This window comes from Pygocentrus nattereri, chromosome 4 (assembly GCF_015220715.1).
Source record: "Pygocentrus nattereri isolate fPygNat1 chromosome 4, fPygNat1.pri, whole genome shotgun sequence".
Lineage (NCBI taxonomy): Eukaryota > Metazoa > Chordata > Actinopteri > Characiformes > Serrasalmidae > Pygocentrus > Pygocentrus nattereri.
This window is the reverse complement of record NC_051214.1, coordinates 48998195-49016458: the sequence shown is the minus strand read 5'-3', so window position 1 is coordinate 49016458 and position 18264 is coordinate 48998195. Positions and strand designations below refer to the sequence as shown.

The 18264-nt window shown below is 41.6% G+C and overlaps 1 protein-coding gene across 1 annotated transcript in view; it reads left to right on the top strand.

The window, feature by feature from the left end:
• Positions 1–5110: 5110 nt before the first annotated feature.
• The window catches only part of calm1b (calmodulin 1b), a 33715-nt gene continuing 20561 nt past the window's right edge, over positions 5111–18264 (top strand). Inside the window, exon 1 of the mRNA XM_017724674.2 lies at positions 5111–5267. Coding sequence (XP_017580163.1) covers positions 5265–5267 — 3 coding nt within the window. The 5' untranslated portion in view covers positions 5111–5264. The remainder of the gene's footprint in view (positions 5268–18264) is intronic.

The following is an 18264-nucleotide window of genomic DNA, read 5'->3' as shown; positions in this document are numbered from 1 at the left end:
TGTTACATTGCCCCTGGGTGTGAGTGACTGTCTGTGACTGTCTGCCCTGTGATGGACTGGCGACCTGTCCAGGGTGTATCCTGCCCTCCGCCCGATGACCGCTGGGATAGACTCCAGACGTACTTCACACGGAATAAACTTGAAATGCCATTTACTCCGAGGTTTTAGTACAGTTTCTACTTATTTGGTGAGTTTAATGTGTTTAACACGCAGTCGTGGGAAAAGTTTGAGCACCACAGTTGAAATGACATACGTCTTGATTTCTGAGTGTGAATAAGTAAACACGTCCTCTGCTGCGAACTCACTTCTGCCCATTGTCTATACATGAGTACCTATTGAGAGACCCTTATTAGTCCCACAAACGGGGAAATTCCACCTCCTCATTTAAACCATCAGTGCAGTGAAACACCACATACACTCTAGTGAGCACACTTGCCCGGAGTGGTGGGCAGCCCTATCCACAGCACCCAGGGAGCAGTTGGGGGTTAGGTGTCTTGCTCAAGGACACCTCAGTCATGTGCTGTCAGCTCTGGGGATCGAACCGGCGACCTTCCGGTCACGAGGCTGGTTCTCTGACCTCCAGCTCACGACTGATTGTCACTTTGTAGCTCCGCAGAATTTACTTACAGGATACAGCAGAATAAATAAAGCATATGCAAAGCGTAAACATGCCATTATATTTGCACAGGCCGACTTTATTTTTTCCACCAAAAAGTGTGTTAAACGTGTGTTAAACGTGTGTTAAACGTGTGTTCACTGCGGAAAATGTGCAACTTATTTACACTTAGAGAATCAACAACAACATGGAGTTTGACCAGGGGTGCCAAAACCTTGGCATACACCTGTAAATCATCACAGATTCACCCCAGAGTGTGTGGAGGGGAAAAAAACAGATGGAGGGGGAATAAAAAAAAAAAAAAGTTTCAAAACCTGCAGTTCAGCTACACGAACACTGGACGGCGCCGTTGACCTTTCAGTGCGAGCTGAAACCTGTTTCTGTAATAAGAGGATTGGGGCCTCCTTACTAACTACACACGCTGCACAGACCCGCAGACTAGTTAATACTAGTAAACCAGGCCTTTACCTGCGTTTAGAGCTTTACCTGTGGATCTCATATCACTATGTAAGTAAACATATTACCATTAAAGGGGAATTCCACCCACTTTCTAAATTTCAGCTTAATTCAGTGTTAATAGAGTACAGTTCAGTATAATTCATAATGGAAAACTATGTATTAAATTTGATAAGAATGCAAAACAGAAGCCTGTCTGAGCTCCGGGCCCCACTGTGGGTTAGGTGGCATTATAATTAATGAATAATTCATAATAAAGTCTTTAGATTCATACATGATCACACATTACTCTGCTGAATATCTTTATTTGTCTCTTTAGGTAAAGTCACGTGGACGCGCTTCTGCTGAGACATACTTTTGCCCGAGATACGTCACAAAGCTGAATGAAATTGGGAAACGTTTGCCAACACTGACGCATGATTAAAGGGCACATATCATGAAAACCAGATTCATTTTAAATAAGAGTTTGATGTAGCATGTAAACACTTAACACTGCCCCAAACATGCTGTTCACTCTGCAATCCATAGAGGTCATATCTGGAAAAAAAGCTGCAAAAAAAAACCAAAAAACAAATTCATTGCTACAGTGATGTCACAAAAACTAGCACATTTGCATATTTCCATCTATATCGGCCTACAACAGATTAGCCCCGCCCATTCAAACTGAAGTTATAGGGGAGGTTAGGCAGGACTACTTTTTGAATGAGGCACAGCCAAACAGAACAGAGCTCATTTACATATTCACATCACTCTTAAAGGCACAGTAATTAAAACCGCCTGTTTGATTACAAGATGTAAATGGCCATGTAAAAATGAATTATGACGTGATGCATAAAACCAAACAAATGTTATAAATATTGTAAACAAGGAGGTGGGGGGGGGGGTAAAAATGCAAGAAAAATCTATCCCTTTTTTTGAAATATGGGCCCTTTAAATGGTCTATAGAATAACAATGTGGAATAGTGTAACTGGGTGGATAAAACGTGCCTCAGTACATGCTCAAATGGACTTGAGCTAAATCAATTCTGAGACCAAATTATCCAAAAACCCTGTTCATGCAGTCCAAAAAGGCCCACAACAGCGACGAGGCACTGGATTAGGATGGGGCCTGCGCTGAACTGGTTAATCTGCTGAAAACACAAACCAGGTTCACCTACTTCAACAGTCAAAACACTGTTTTAAATGGTTCTTTGTGTCACTGGGTGCTCAAATTCACCTTCAAACATACTTGAACAGACAGTTTAAATGTGAGGAAACAGAAGTTTCAGAGCCAGACTCTCCAGGTAGAAGGTCTGAAGCAGAATCAGTGATGCTCTTTATCATTTTAGGCCTCTTTTGAAGACAGAAGTGTTAAAAATGAGATGAATTTGTGAGTTTGTGCTCCACAGATGGAGCTGAAACGCAACAGCTCGCTGGGAAACTGTAAAAGAGTGAAAAACGCTGCTTTATATTGATGAGGTTTCTGTAATGCCTGCTGCAATGCAGGTCCGAGCTGCCCAATCAGGAGCCGCTTGTCATCGTTTATTAATATTGCAGGTCCGAATCAACCAATCGGACGCTTCGTAACGGAACCGCATTACCGCCAGTTCTCGGGTATCCCTCCGCTGATCGGCGCGCTAGTGCCGCAAACAGAGCCACGTGGCTGAAGAAGCAGCAGCGCTTTCTGCTCACGACGGGTTTAGATCGGAGGACTGAGCGCTTAGTTCACGTCTGGTCTGAAATGTGCAACAATAGCAGAAACATTTATAGAGTTTATTTAATATTTAGTCTGGTCTGCCTCTGTTGATTCCGCTGTAGCCCTGCAGGTGGCGGTGTACTGCGTTCGCAGCTCTCAGTGAAAAGAGGCCTGCATGGACTTTATCATCTTATTTAATGTTAAAAAGCCCCTTTTTGCTGCTCATAAAGTGCTTCTCAAAGATTAATTTCCATATTATAGTGGTTATAGTAGTTAATCTGTGTGCGCTATTAACTTTTAACATACACAGCAAAGCCTTGTGCCCCGACCGAGGCCGATACTGAACCTGTATTAGTCAGCGTTTCGTAGTATGTGTAGTGTATAGTCCTATTTTAGGAGCTTATACATCTTTAATTTATTCTGTAGGGTTAATTATGTTGATGCCTTCACATCCATATCCATGTGCATACAGCCTTACGGCGACTTTGTGTATTATGTCATCTAAATATGAGTTATGGTTTCTGTGATATGCCTGAGATGCCTGCATGCTGTTTTAGGTGTTGGGTCAGTAGATCTGAATCCTGCACCTGTATTAACCCCTGAGCTGCACCATTTAATGTTTTCCTTCTTTAATTCACCTTTTTTGTCCTCACCAAACTGCCGAAAACGGTCCTTGGGCAAGCAAAACGATCTTAAATCCACTTGATCTCAGTCTGCCTTAAATCTATGTCTCGTTTGGTAATCATTCTAACCTCATTATAAGATTATTTAAAATATATCTAGACATTCTGCTCTTGTTTTTAAGTGATATTAGTAAGTGAGATAGTCTTACTGTTCTGGCAGATCATTTTTCTTGATCGTCTTACTACAGCAAGCATCTCAAAAGGTGAAATATTAGATATAGTAACTAGTTTTCACTCGATTTCATTTACCAGCAATGCGGTGCATGGGCTTTGTGATGTACTGGTCTAGTTAGTGCAGGACGAGGTCACCAACCACATATTTACCCAAGCAGGATTTCTTATTAAGCTTGACAGTGTGAATTGTCCAGTTGGATTGCTGCTCGCGTCCTGCTGTTGGACATGGCTTGAGTCATCCAGCTAATATGCTGTGGTAGGATGGACACAGGTGAGGTCAATACTGCATAATTCCTCTACAGAAGCCCAGCCTGTGTCCCTCAGACAGCACAGTGTAGTTTGCACTGCTCTGTCTTATTTCTGCTGCTTCCACATTAAGGCCTCTTGGCTCCGCTCGTCCCTCTGCACTCTGATTCATTACTAGGCTGCTGCCACACACAGAGGGCCGGCTGCGAGGGCAAAGCTCTGCAACTCACATACAAAACTACAAAGCCCTTAAGCATATCACTGTAGTCGGGAGAAAACCTCGTAATCTCCAGAATGGTGACTTTACAGGAGAAGGAAAAAACCTACTCTACTTTTAATGGAAGTCAATGGAACCAGAAACGTCAATGGTTTTCTTCCCACAACCGCGATATATACACTCATAAATATGACTGTACTGGGGGGGCAAAGCACAATGTTCGCGGTGGACCGAGAGCCAGAAAGCAAAAAATACACAAAGAAAGCGTGGAAAGTTTTTAGACGTTAAATCTGCAACACTGCAATATAACTTTATGCAAAAATACAGTTTAAAGAAAAAATTGACTTTATGTGCTGTGTGTATATACACATACACACACATACACACAGCACATTAATAATAATAATAATAATAATAATAATAATAATAAAAACCCCACTAATGACCTAAACAGCTCCTTGCTCCCTCCAGAGGGCCGCGTAGTTCACAAAATAAAAGTCCTCTCTCTGTGGTCTGTGTGGCGTAATAATACATTAAAAAGTAAAGAAAAAAAAAAGTTCAATTAAAGCACTTTATCCAAAGAAAAAACGCTGATTGGCGGCCTTCGCTGCCGCATAATGCGCGGCTAAAATCCGTTAAATCCATTTTTAATTCATTTAAGAGTCGATTAATTTCAGCGGCCGTGACAACAGCTTCCTCCATTAGGACAATTAACCAGAAATCGAATCGGCGCCCGGCTCAGTTGAGTGGCGGGCTGACGTCACGCGGCCGCGCAGCTCCCATTGGTCGAAAGCGTGGAGGAGGCGGGGCGCCACTGTGCTTATTTATTTATTTACTTACTTCTCACGCGCACCCGTATTCAGACAAAGCCCGCCCTCCTGCGCTAGGATTGGCTTCTTGCGCCCCGCCTCCTGCTCCGGGATTGGCTATTAAGGTCCCGAGCTTCTGGGCTGGGATTGGCTGACAGTTTGAGGCAGGCTCCTAGTAGCCAATACAGGCACAGGAGGCGGGATACCGTAGCCAATCGCAGCGCAGGAGGCGCTTCTGCGCCTGAATACGGGTGGGAAAGTGGCGGATGAATACATATATCCCTCCGCCTCGACGGCACACGGAGAGATAAGCGACGCCGGAGGAGCTGCAGCGCCCAGACTACGACTCTCACTCCCGCCAGCGACGCCCGCTTATAACCCCTCCAACATGGTACGTAGATCGGTTTTATGGCGTTTTTATCCGTTCGGCATGATTAAAAACGTGTATTTGCGGAAGGACCCGGGAGCCGTTTGTGATCTGATGCATGTCAGTGTCACAGATTGAGACCGAGCGCGGCGGAGCTGCTGTAACAGGACAAACATCCGCAGCGGCGGAGAGCGGTGACGGACCGGGCTTGGAGCGCACGCCGCGCTGGGTCTGCGCGCCTGGACGCCTTTAGGATCATTTGGGTTTAAGAGGCGCGGTTCTTTAGTAAAGACAGTGGTTCTGTGTAGAACCATGAGTTCCATATAGAACCATCTGCACGCCTAAAGGGTTCTCTGCACGCTGAACTGGTTCTTTAGCCTGATGGAGAACTTATTGTGTGGTTCTATAGAGAACCTATGTGGTAAGCAGTGGTTCTGTGTAGAACCATGAGTTCCATATAGAACCATCTGCACGCCTAAAGGGTTCTCTGTTCTCTGCACGCTGAACTGGTTCTTTAGCCTGGTGGAGAACATATTGTGTGGTTCTATAGAGAACCTATGTGGCAAGCAGTGGTTCTGTGTAGAACCATGAGTTCCATATAGGACCATCTGCACGCCTAAAGGGTTCTCTGCCTGCTGAACTGGTTCTTTAGCCTGATGGAGAACATATTGTGTGATTCTGTAGAGAACCTATGTGGTAAGCAGTGGTTCTGTGTAGAACAGTGATTTTCATATAGGACTACATGCTTAAAGCGTTCTCTGCACGCTGAGCTGGTTCTGTACAGCACCTGTGTGGTTCTGCTCCTGTCAGGCTTGTAGCTATACAACAGCAGAACCGTTTTCGGTGCTGTATAGAACCATATGCAACACGTTCTCCATCAGACCGAAGAGCCATTTCACCACGCAGACCCATTTGAGCTTCTGTATAGGGCTCATAGTTTAAATAGAACCGTTCCCTTGACTAGAGAATCGTTGAAGAACCTTCTTTTGTGTGTGTGTGCGGTTCTAGACGTGCATAAGGCCGTTCTGCAGGCAGGACGGACTGCAGAGCGACGCAGGGGTGTTGAGGATGTGTGTCATCACCAGAGTGGGCTTCGCTCGCAGGCCTGATCGATTTGCTCACAGCGGTGTAATTAAACGTGTTATTAATATCATTTTCAGGCTTCAGAGCGCTGTAGTGTGTGTGTGTGTGTGTGTGTGGGGCGTGCTCGGCTTCTGGGTGGTGATGGGTGTGAGAAATAAAGCAGCTACCCCCCCCCCCCCCCCCCCCCCCCCCCTTTTATTTATTTGTTTATTTATCTATTTAGAGGCGGTTCAAACAAATCAACATCATTATTTTGTGTCAGGTGTGCAGGCCCATCCCATTCCCGCTCCTTGCTGTTCCGGAAAACATGAGCGGTGCTTGATTTTTATCAAACCCTACACGGGCGTCCCTTCAATCCCCGGGGCCTCAGAACGGCGTCCTGCGAAAAGTCCGCCGCTCATACGCGTCGTTTATGAGAGCTTCTCTGTTTGGCACGTTGTGTCCCTGAGGGAGCATCATCTGGCAGAGGCCAGCTGTTCTGTAGGCAGCACGCCGGCAGACTGATGTAATAGCTCCGCGCAGCAAATGCTTGTAGGTATGTATCGGGTCTCTTGTGGATTACGGTGTATGGGTCGACCTACATTAGTACGTCTGCACAGGAGCAGCTTTCCAGGCTCAAAACCGGATGAGCCCCAGCAAGTTCTGTGGAACTGAATGAATTTGAATTGACATCCATTTGTCTGTGGATGTGCAGTGGAGCCCCCACATACATGCACACTAGTGAATACACACACACACTAGGGGGCAGTGAGCACACTTGTCCAGAGTGGTGGGCAGCCCTATCCACAGCCCCCGGGAGCAGTTGGGGGTTAGGTGTCTTGCTCAAGGACACCTCAGTCACGGACTGTTGGCCGAGGGGATCAAACCGGCGACCTTCCGGTCACAGGGCCGGTTCTCTAACCTCAAGCCCACGACTGTTGCAGCATTTTCCACAATTCAGTGGTTGCTGAGATGTAAACAGAGGGGTTTGGTGTGAAATGGTTCAGGCGTCTTTACAGTGGTGGTGATGGGAACCAGGCGTCGCCTTGACTACAACACAGATATAGACACTTTATTTACCATCCAGAACCACCAGAGAACCTACACGAGTCTTGAGTTTTAAATGGAACGTTGACGATGGAAAATAGTGGAGAATCTCAGCACACGTGCCCCTTCACCATGAGATCCTACCAAAACCTTCTCAAGTGTTCTAAAACAGCGTCATGACTCTCTGTGAGGAGCTTTTAGAGGTGGACGCCTGGTTCCTATCACCACCCCTGTGAACAGCTCTGACTTTGTGTAAACACACACATTTTGATTTGCAGTGTTTACAGTCAGGCTGAAGGAAAATGCACCGTCGGCTGTTCAGCATCCCTGTAAATAAAGTATGTTGATATTTATTTCCAAAACAGACAAATATGTTATCACGTTAAAGTGCTTTGTTCGCGGGACCGATTGACACTCTGCTTTTACAAATTCAGTGCTTCTTGTTTTAGCTGCAGGGACAGGTTTGGATGGGTGATTATTGATCACTGATGGGTATTGATGGCCTGTGCAGCGAGCCGCTGCTGGGTTTGTTCAGCTCATAAGCTTTCTCGCTCTCCCTCAGAGAAAATGGGCTGTTCGTGCGCCGCGAGGTGTTCAGATCTTCGTGATGTTGCAGCATATTGAGATGAATCAGCATGTTTCTGAGATCAAAGTGGGATGTGAGTGAGTTTTGGATCACCCTCAAGTAGAACCGCACAGTGTGTCGGTTGTTATTCAATCACGATATTGGCCTCTGCTGCAAAGTTGACTTCTGTCCGTTCGTGGTTCTTGTACACAGCGAGCATCCTGACCAGTCACAGGTGGGTGAAGGTGTATTGATGCACACGTTTTCAGGGTTAATGGTGTTTTCTATCTGAGGTGGATTAGATTTGATTTAGGATAATTTGTCAAAATTTGGGATGGGAACACACAAAAAAAGTGGTGCCACGAGAAAAAAATTCTATTAAACATTTCGTGACTACTACATAAATCCAGTCGCTTACTATGCTCTCTTTTTAATGAAATATGCAGATGTTAAGTCTTTAATTACTGACAAAATCCACAGTTTGCTCAGAAAAGCACATCAAACTAATGATTGTCATATTGCCCAGCCTTATTTTAAACATCTTAATTAAGTGATACTTTTTTAATTCCTCAAACGGGGAAATTCCACCTCCGCATTTAACCCATCCGTGAAGTGAAACACCACATACACACTAGTGAACACACACTAGGGGGCAGTGAACACACTTGCCCGGAGCGGTGGGCAGCCCTATCCACGGTGTCCGGGGAGCAGTTGGGGTTAGGTGTCTTGCTCAAGGACACCTCAGTCATGGATTGACGGTGCTGGGGATCGAACCGGCGACCTTCCGGTCACAGGGCCAGTTCCCTAACCTCCAGCCCACGACTGCCTAATTGGGCAGAGCTCTAATTATATACCCCACAAATTTGGCTTCTTGTGCAAAAACATATAAAACTAGTTAGGATGCATGAGCCCCGCCCCCTCTCCGCCCACTTTACTCTGATAGGCTGCACCCAGGTGCCTACTTTCGTTCATTTGCAGTAGTTTACAGTGGAAAGACAGTAAAGGAATGTAAGTGCACTTAATAATAACTGCAGAAAATCAGACTTTGTCGGTAATCCGATCAACGCATTCACATGCACTTGAGCGATCAGATAACGGGGAAACTCCGGGTCCACGTGTGAGCCAGTAATCAGATTTCTGCTTTGCAATCAACCAATAAACTGACAGAAGAAGGCGTAATGTAAAACTCAAACTTCATGCCACAGCGCTTTTTTAAAAACATCATCACTTTACCTGAAAATATGAACATACATTATTTAAAAGATGAAGAACATCCATGTCCTTAATTTCCCTCCGAAACTCTCTTGCTGCGTCTGGCCGCAGCGCTGCTCGCTTATTTCCAGTACCGCTGCCTGTTTTCACACATGCACAGGCGGAGGACATCCGAAAGAAATCAGAGTGAGTTTACCTGCACTGAGAAATCTGATTACTGAGAGAAATCCAGCTCTCTTTGTCAGATTTGTAGACCGTAGTCTGACCTAAGAAAGCAGAGTATGACCGTTCGAGTAATTAATTAATTGCAGAAATCTGGTTACGATCGGAGTATTGAGTGCATGTAAACACACTCCTCGTGTCAGAGGTGGGTGATATGGTAAAAATGTAGTGTCATGATACCTCACAGTTTTCACGATACGTCGTGATGTTTATTTTTCCCCAATATCTGAAATCGGATCAGGCGAAAAGGACACAGTAGCCCCACATAAAGTTAAAAGTTTGAGTAAAAACTTTTGAGTAAAAAAATGTATTTAATGTTTCACGGCCTGCGCTGCACTGAATACAGTCCAACCCTACAGGGCATGTCCATGTAAAACAATGTCTGATTACATCCCTCAATCCCTTCTACTGTATTTCATGTATTTCAATCACTAGTTATCAGAGTAAAGTGGGTGGGGCTGGGTGAGGCTTCAGATATGGACACACCCACTTTCAATTGACTGGGCTTTACACTCTGTAGAGCTTAAATGATCATATAGGATATATAATAACATATTATTTGTAACCAAATCAAACATTTAAATCAGCCACGTTAAAACAGCAAAGTATTCTTCATAATGTACACTACCATAATAACATACATGTACAGTAATATATACAGTATATGTGGTTTTAAATTGCATTAAAAAGGTATTTTCAGAATTTTTTCAGTATTTCAAGATTTCTGTTAACAAGGAGTTGCCAAATGATATTTTTAGTTAACTGGTTTGAGATTTTTTAATATCCACTTTTAAATATAAGAAGAAAGTAATTTCTTTTTTGATATTCTACAGCTTTTTCAGTCATTTTAGTATCTTCTACAGTTCTGATCATCATCAGGGCCTCATCTAACATCTCTACATTCATATTTACAACTTCATACCGATGATCTGAAAGTTGTGTAGTTGTTCAGAATGAACAGGTTACAATGTGTGGCTCCAAACCGCATTGCAGCTTTTACTGCCCTGTTGCGGCTCGACAGCCGAATGAGATTTTTAGGTAATAATAAAATAATCCTTTGCAGTAAAATTAAGCTCGGCTGATCGTTCCAACACAGTTTAACAGTAAATGGTCTTAAACGCTGGAGCTACTGTAGCCTATAACTGCTAGTTCACCCAGCTAGTAGCTAACGAAAAGGCAAAGAGTGAGATTTAAGACGAACATTGATCATTTGGAGATGAATGGACTTTTATTATCACTCCAGCTGGTTTCCTGATACATTTGATCTGCAACGGGAAACTGACAGACGCTTAAAAAGTCACAAAGATAAAGTCAGTTTCTTGTCCGAATGTTCTTGTTCCACCTTAAGCATTGCATAAGGTGCCATAATGTAACTGTGGCACCATTTAAGGTGGAACGGAACAATTCGAACGAGAAACTGACTTCGTCTTTGCTTCTTCAAGCAAGGAACTGGCGAATGAGGGATTGAGATGAGACTTTTTACAAGAGACCGTTCTACTTTCCGTGAAAAGTTTCCTGCTGGAGATGCGAGAAAAGCAGCTATGGCTGAGCTGAAGGTTAAAACTCAGCAAAGTAAGTCTGTGTTTCTGTTTCCATTTGTTATCCTTTACTAAGATATTAGCACATATTAACATATTGAGACATATTTACAGCAAAGGGTGCTGGGGTGCTTGAGCCTATCCCAGCGGTCATCGGGCGTAAGGCATGATGCAACCTGGACAGGTCACCGGTCCATCACAGGGCAGACAGGCACATTCTCACACAAAAATTGTTTAATTTTGTAATTTAATGTTAGAATTTTTCAAATTTCTGCATAATTTAGTGTTTGAGATGTAAACAGAGTGATTCACAGTGTTTTGGTGTGACATGGTTTAGGTTTCTTGATCCAAAACCACCAGCGAACCTGCACGTGTCTTCTTAGTTTTATGTTACGTTGATGATGGGAAAATAGTAATAATAGAATAAATAATAATAGAAATCCTATCCTGCCTTACAGTGCCACTCCATGTATCCCTCCACCATGAATGGCGTTTAAGGCCAGAATCTTTCTCAAAACTATCACGAAACAGTGTTTCAGACTTCATAATCATTTCATATGATGACTTTCTGTGAGGGAACTTTTAGAGGTGGACGTCTGGTTCCCATCACCTCCACTCTGAACTTTTCTGTCTCAGTAAGTTTCTCTAGAATGAAGCGTTTCACACCAAATCACTCTGAATGACGTCTTACCCATTTAATTATGCAGACCTTTTAAAGATGTGGTGGAATTAACCTGGTCGTAGCATTTCCAATACATGTGTAGCGGTTGAAATAGTGTCATAGTCTAATTTTCCTTAAACACATTTTAACGATCAGAAACTCTGCTTGTCCCTTTGTGTCCTTTTGGTGCCAGGATGTCCCCGACAAGCTGCCCATAGCTGTGGCACCACGGCTCTGAACCACTCTGCGTGGGTGCAAACGAAGAGATCAGACACTAAAGAGCCTCTAAAAGCCAAAAGCTTCACCCTGTAAACGGATGTTTGAACTGTTTTTGCTATTTAAACACCCACAAATGTGCAAATCAGAAAATATTTCCATAATTTAACAAGTAAAAACACAGAACATTTAAAATATGTTGTTGGATTAGGCAAAGTAGACTAAGCCCGCTGATGATCTGCTTTAACTGACTGTTGTTCACATAAAGCCATATGCAAAACTTTGAGCACCTCTTGTTGATTCCGTGAGTGAGAATAAGTAGCCGCATCTTCAACAGGGAATAAACGTAAATATAACTTCTTATTGAATACATCACTGTCCAGTTTCTTTATCTGAAGTAATGTTTTGCTTTTTGTCCCCCGATATGTTAAATTCAGCAGGTAAACAGTAATTGTGCATTTAAGATATACCCCAGAAAAGTTTCTCTGTAGAAGATGTGCAACTTATTTTCACTTCGAACATCAACAACATGGGAATTTGACCGGGGGTGCCCAAACTTTTGCACAATGCGGTTTATTTTAAAATTCCGCTCGGAACACTTTCATAAAACAATAAACTCTGTACTCACGTGAAAAGTTTCAGAAGTGACCTGAAAAAGTTGTTTTACTTGGAAATAGAAAGTAACCTGACTGGTTTGTCGTTCTTTAAGGTTATTAATGCTGTAATAATAAATTGACAGAATAATAAGTGTTAAATTTTTACATTGACTTATTAATTGTTCCACAAAATCAAACTTTTATAAAGTGAAAGTTATAATACAATGTTTATAATACATGAATAAGTATTAGGGAAGAAAGGGGGGAAAATAAATGATTCCTAGATGCATCACAGTGCTTTGTTAAAAGATTTTGAGTTGATTTGTCATCATAATTTTTATATGAAACATTCCACCAAATTAGTTCAAACTGCGCTACCACAGAAAATAAAAAACCAGTATTCAGGTCTTAGATAATTACTAGGATTATATTCAGATCTTTTTCAACCTAAAGCAATAAGAGACAGTAATAAGCTAAATATATACAAAATTAATATTTGTGGAGTTTGTCCCAAATCCTAAGCCCTAAATTTCCACTTTGGAAAATGTGTTTGGAAAATTTTAGTCTTATTTTATTTATTACTTTAAGAGTAAAGTTGAAAAATGTAGATTTATCACTTAATTTCATTTTTAACATTTCATTTTTAAATAAAAAATCTTTGTTCAAAAAGTCCCGCGACCCTGACGGAGAAGCGGCTTAGAAAATGGATGGATGGATGGATGGATGTTCAAAAAGTGCCATCTCACTTTTTTTATGTCTATTGAGAAGGTTTTAGTCTGTAGACGGGGTATTATTTAGACCAGGCCCTGCGTTTTAGAGCAGGAAGTGAGGCTGCATCCCTGTCCCTCATGGCTACATGGTGAGCAGTTAGATCCCATTTGTTTTGAAGTGTGTCCCAAAGTCTGGAACGTTTAAGAATTGCCACCTCCGAAACACACATGTAGTGTTTTAATGAAAAATATGATGATTTTATGTGTGAACAGCTGTTGAAAGCTGCGTTTGCTCGTCATGTACCGGTTGCGTATTTGAGCGAAAACTGTTACTACCGAAACGGTCACTGCCGACACATTTTGTAAAGTGAATATTCAGTCATTAGTTTTAATAAAATAAACATAATCCAGCTATAGGGTCACTCGAAGCGAAAGGAAGTTTAGATCAAAGATCAGTTGAAAGTCCCAAATGTGTTTTCAGTTCTGACGTACAGGCTTTGCCTCGCATCAATCAATCAATCAATCAATCAATCAATCAATCAAACTTTATTTTGACTCGGAAGTACACTGAGGGCAACCCTCATTTTCACTGTGGCCGAGCATTTACAAAAACAGGGATTGACATGACAAAGAAAACAGTAACTACATTTAATCATTTTAATTTAAAAGAAAATTTAAAATATCAGTGAATAAAAGATAAAAATGGATAAAAATAAAACTTGAGGTTTAAATGATGAGAGATTAAGATCAAAAGAAGATGGATTAATAAAATAATAATACAGTAATGCAAATTAAAAAGTAATGATATAAAAGTATTAAAATAATAATAAATAAATATAAATAAATAAATAAAAGAAATTAAGAACTAAGAGAAGAACTAAAACAAGAAATAAAAGTTAAGAATAAATAAGATTGAGTAAAACAGGTTCAGGCGGTCTGAAGGTGGTTTGGTATTAAAAGTTTAAAATGACTGAGTGACGCCAGTGAGCCGAGTTTTAGTGTGTCCTGTAGTGAATTCCAGCTGGTGCTGGAACTAAAAGCAGATTTTCCCAGTTCCATAAAAACTCTTGGTACCTGGCAGCTGATCCAGTTACTAGAGTCCTGAAAACATGCTGCTGGAGACTTTAGGAAGTAGGAGGTTTCAGCGCACCCCGGATCTCACCGACGAGCACATTTACAGTCACTAATTAGTCACAAATTGTGTGAATATGAAGTGAAGGGCTAAAAACCAAGTAAACTTGGAGCCGAAGCCTCTGTCTACTCTTTTTCAGGACTTTCTCTGATGGTCTATAGCTTTGGTTATATGTTTACTATGAACTGGCAGAGAAAGAAAACTGTTGGTCTTTTCTGCTCAGAGATTTTTTAAGTACCTTTTTCTTTACTTTGATCTAATTTGAGTGGGTGTAGCTTTATTGAACCTGAAGGGAAATTGCAATACACGTTTTTCCACGTAAACTTACAACTTACAATGTATTAAGCAGAGTAGGAATAGACGTATATCAATAAGCAAATTTACGTAATCATATAAGACAGATTGTTGTATGTACTGTTGAGCAGATATTGCGTTAAATGGTATGAGATGGCTTAAAAGGCCCCTTTACAAATGATATACAGACAACTACCGTTATATAACGTTAGAGTGAACAACGACACAGTAAGTAAAGGAACTAACGTTAGCTAGGATGTAAGTTAGCAGACTCCCTACAGCTGCTGCTAGCAGAAGCTGACCAGTTGCTACCACCAACATTAGTAAACGGGACAAAACAATATTGAGCTATTGGTTCTGTGAAACAGCAAAAACCAGTTACTGTTGCCTGTCAGGCAGAAACAGCGGCCTCCTCATCCCTTTTCATACTTTTGAGCTCTCAATGAAGCTGAAGTCAGCTTCTTGTTTTAATTCTGGCTTAAGTGGCACATGCACAGTGCTGTGTGGGCGGTCACTACCCGGGGAGGGCATCATAAAACGTCAGGAGGACCAACGTTTTCACAGGGCAGGACGAGCAGGTGCATGAAGCCAGACATGAAGCTCAGGTTACACACACAGAGGGGGGCGTGACTTCATTGATTTCTCATTACACTGTTACTCCACTATGTCTTTACATAGAAAACGCTGCTATATTGATGTTTAAAGTGTTGTCTATATAAATTTCTAACCTCCTGCTGCCCCGACTCCCAGACAAAACTCCCAGCAAGCAGCTTATTTAAGCTTTTCTCAGTGTGTTGACGCTCGTTATGAAGATTTGTTAGTGTTGTTTGTATCGTAGTAAGATGCTTCTTCCTATCTGTGTTAGCCGCCTGTTGCAGGATCTTACTGTAAGAGATTAAATGCATGTAGAGCCTGATAGATGGTCTACCCTATCTGTAGGAGTAAAATGATGCATTAGCTTGGCTTAGTTTAGTGTTCCAGGGCTTTAATACCCAACTCAGAAGGTACTAAGAGGCTAATCCTGTTATGTATCTAGAATTACACTTAAGTTGAAATCTTTACTGTGAATTTACGGTGAAGTTGCATTAAACAGAGTAAAACTTAGGCCGGGCTTTTCTCAGAGCGTGACGTTTTGTTTAAACTTCTCGGAGTTGTACTGATGAGGTTTGTGTACTTTTAAATAAATAAGCGTGATTTATACATGACCATTCCCAGCCTCTCTACATCTCTTAGAGTTAAACTGTCTTTTTCATACAGCACCTTTTAAGTCTGATGTATGTAAATGAGCTCTGTTATGATTGGCTGCCTCATTCAAGCAGCAGTCCAGGCTGAAACACGCCATAACATCAGCGTCAGTGGGCAGGGCTGATCTGCTGTAGGCTGAATAGGTAGATATATGTAAATATGTTGGATTTCATGACATCACAAAAACAGTGAATTCAGTACATGCTGTTTTCGCAGCTAAGTTACCATGTATGGACCTTAAGGACTGGAAAGGAAACATTTTTAAACTTTAATGATTTAATGACTACATTCTACATTATTATAAATAAAATACGTAAAGAAAATGAGTTTTTCCTTCATATGGGCCTTTTAAGTGTCCCGATGTTATTATGTTGTAAAGCTTGTGTCAGGGCTTTAGAAACCACTGGTCAGTCGTGACAGTCTGGAGTTTGTCCAGTAGGGGGAGCTATTTATAGTTTTTTTGTTTTTTTTTAATGTTGTTATCAGTGTTATATCATATAATGTGTTTTTTCAATAAATATTTAAAACGAGTTTCTGTTAAAAACAAAATAAAAGGAGAATCATTTTAAAGTAATCGCATCTCCTCATGACTCGGATCGTGAGGCCCTTTCAGATTCTTTTTTCGTCAGATCTTTTAAGTTTAAGCAACAAGTTAATGCTCACTGTTTGTTTCTCAGCCCTTCAGCGCACAAAAGTGCTCTCAGGTCTGACACACAGATTTTAGTATTTAAAGTCTTTGTATTTGCATGTTACATTACATGGATACATTTTTATTTATTTTAGTAATTTATCGCTTCTCATGTCGTCATAACACCTGACCGCTTTATCGAACATTGCATTTCATGTCAGTATCGTGCAGCCCTGATTTCCATCAGCTGCTGCAGCATTTAACATGGGACAGAAAGTTTGAATAAGAAGAAATCAATTAGAAAAATAATTGTGTTTATTATTTAAGACATCTGGCAGTTTTGGGGGCTGCTGTTATTAGTTTTTGTAAAACCTCACACGTTGGAATTATCTGAACTGCGGGTTATATGGATACAGTTCATCAGTCAAGCGTTCTGGTCTGGATTGCTTGGTCTTCGTCCACCTGCAGGGTTGTAGCTGCAGCCACGGTGAGAGGTGAGCTCTTTGAGTTTCAGCTCGCCTCCCAAAATAGCAGCAAGGTGGTCTTAATGACATAAGCAGCATCAGTCTGTCGTGTATTTATCACGTGTTGTGTTTGAACTTTTGACAAAGCGAATTAAATGTTTGTGTGTGTCGACACTCATGACAGCTATCGTTAGTTAACATGAAGCATGTCTTGTGTAACAGCGAATAACACACTGAAGACAATAAGCGGCAATGTTTAGCCAACCAAGCCCTCTAGAGGAAGAAACGCCAACACCAGAAAACCACCAGTAGAAGGGAAGGAAGTGATCTGGTTAATGTGACACTTTTTGCTCTTCTGTTTTCTCCCTCAAGATGTTTTTGGAAGCCTTTTTGAGATACTTGCAGGCCTTTTTCAGTCGATTCAAACCCAAATGTTTCAAAACCGATGAGAAAGCGGTTACAGCGACAACATTACCAACATTCTTCGCTCTTAAGGGCACCAAAATTGGTTTAGGATACTTTTTAATGTACTTCATTTTGAGGAGTAAAGAAAGAGTTTATGTTCTAATGAGAGTTTTGTTTGTGTGTATATGAGCTGAATGTTTATGACAACATTACCTGTATTCCATCTTTCGGCGGACAGAAATTGGTTGTTAGTCTGATTCACGATTTGAAAGCAAATTGTTGTCGTTGGAGAAAAAACTTCATACTAACTCCAAAATAGTAACTTTAGGACATTCAACATTCAGTGTAAATTAATGTGACGAGATTTTATTCCAAGTCGTTTTGGATCGTTTCTGTTGTTGTAGAAACTCTGACGCAGGGCAAAGGGCAGCTGGCATTAGGAAGAATTATGTTAGGTAATTAAATCCAGTTGCATTTCAGCAGACATTCTGTGTTAACAGGTAACACTGCATTGTTGTAGACTTCATCATCATCATCACTTTTATTTATTTTGTGAGTTCAGACCATGCCCACAACATGGTGGTGGTAGTATGAGAAAAGACTGATTGAGGGAGTGGGGAGAACTCTGAGAACTTGGGCTGGAGTTCTGTGCAGCTTCAGCCTGTAGCTAGAAGGCCAGACACCCCTCATATCTGTAGTAAGGCTGATGTAGGACTGAGAAACAAGGAGACGGGGTGACGCTGGGGATTTTGAACCATTAGTCTTGAGAATGGCAGCATGTAAATGGTAAACAGCAGTGGACCTAAAACTGAGCCCTGTGGAACACCCTTAGTGACCGACACCATAGAAAATGTGTCTTTTTGATCATAGTGTAGTTCTGATCTCATCGTTGTGTTATGTCCAGACATTACTTTGTGTTTCTGTTATTTTGTTCCTGGATCAAACATTGCACAGTCTATATCTATAGGAGCTCTGTATTACAAAATATCACAGCTTTTAATGCTTTATAATAAGAACATCTTCA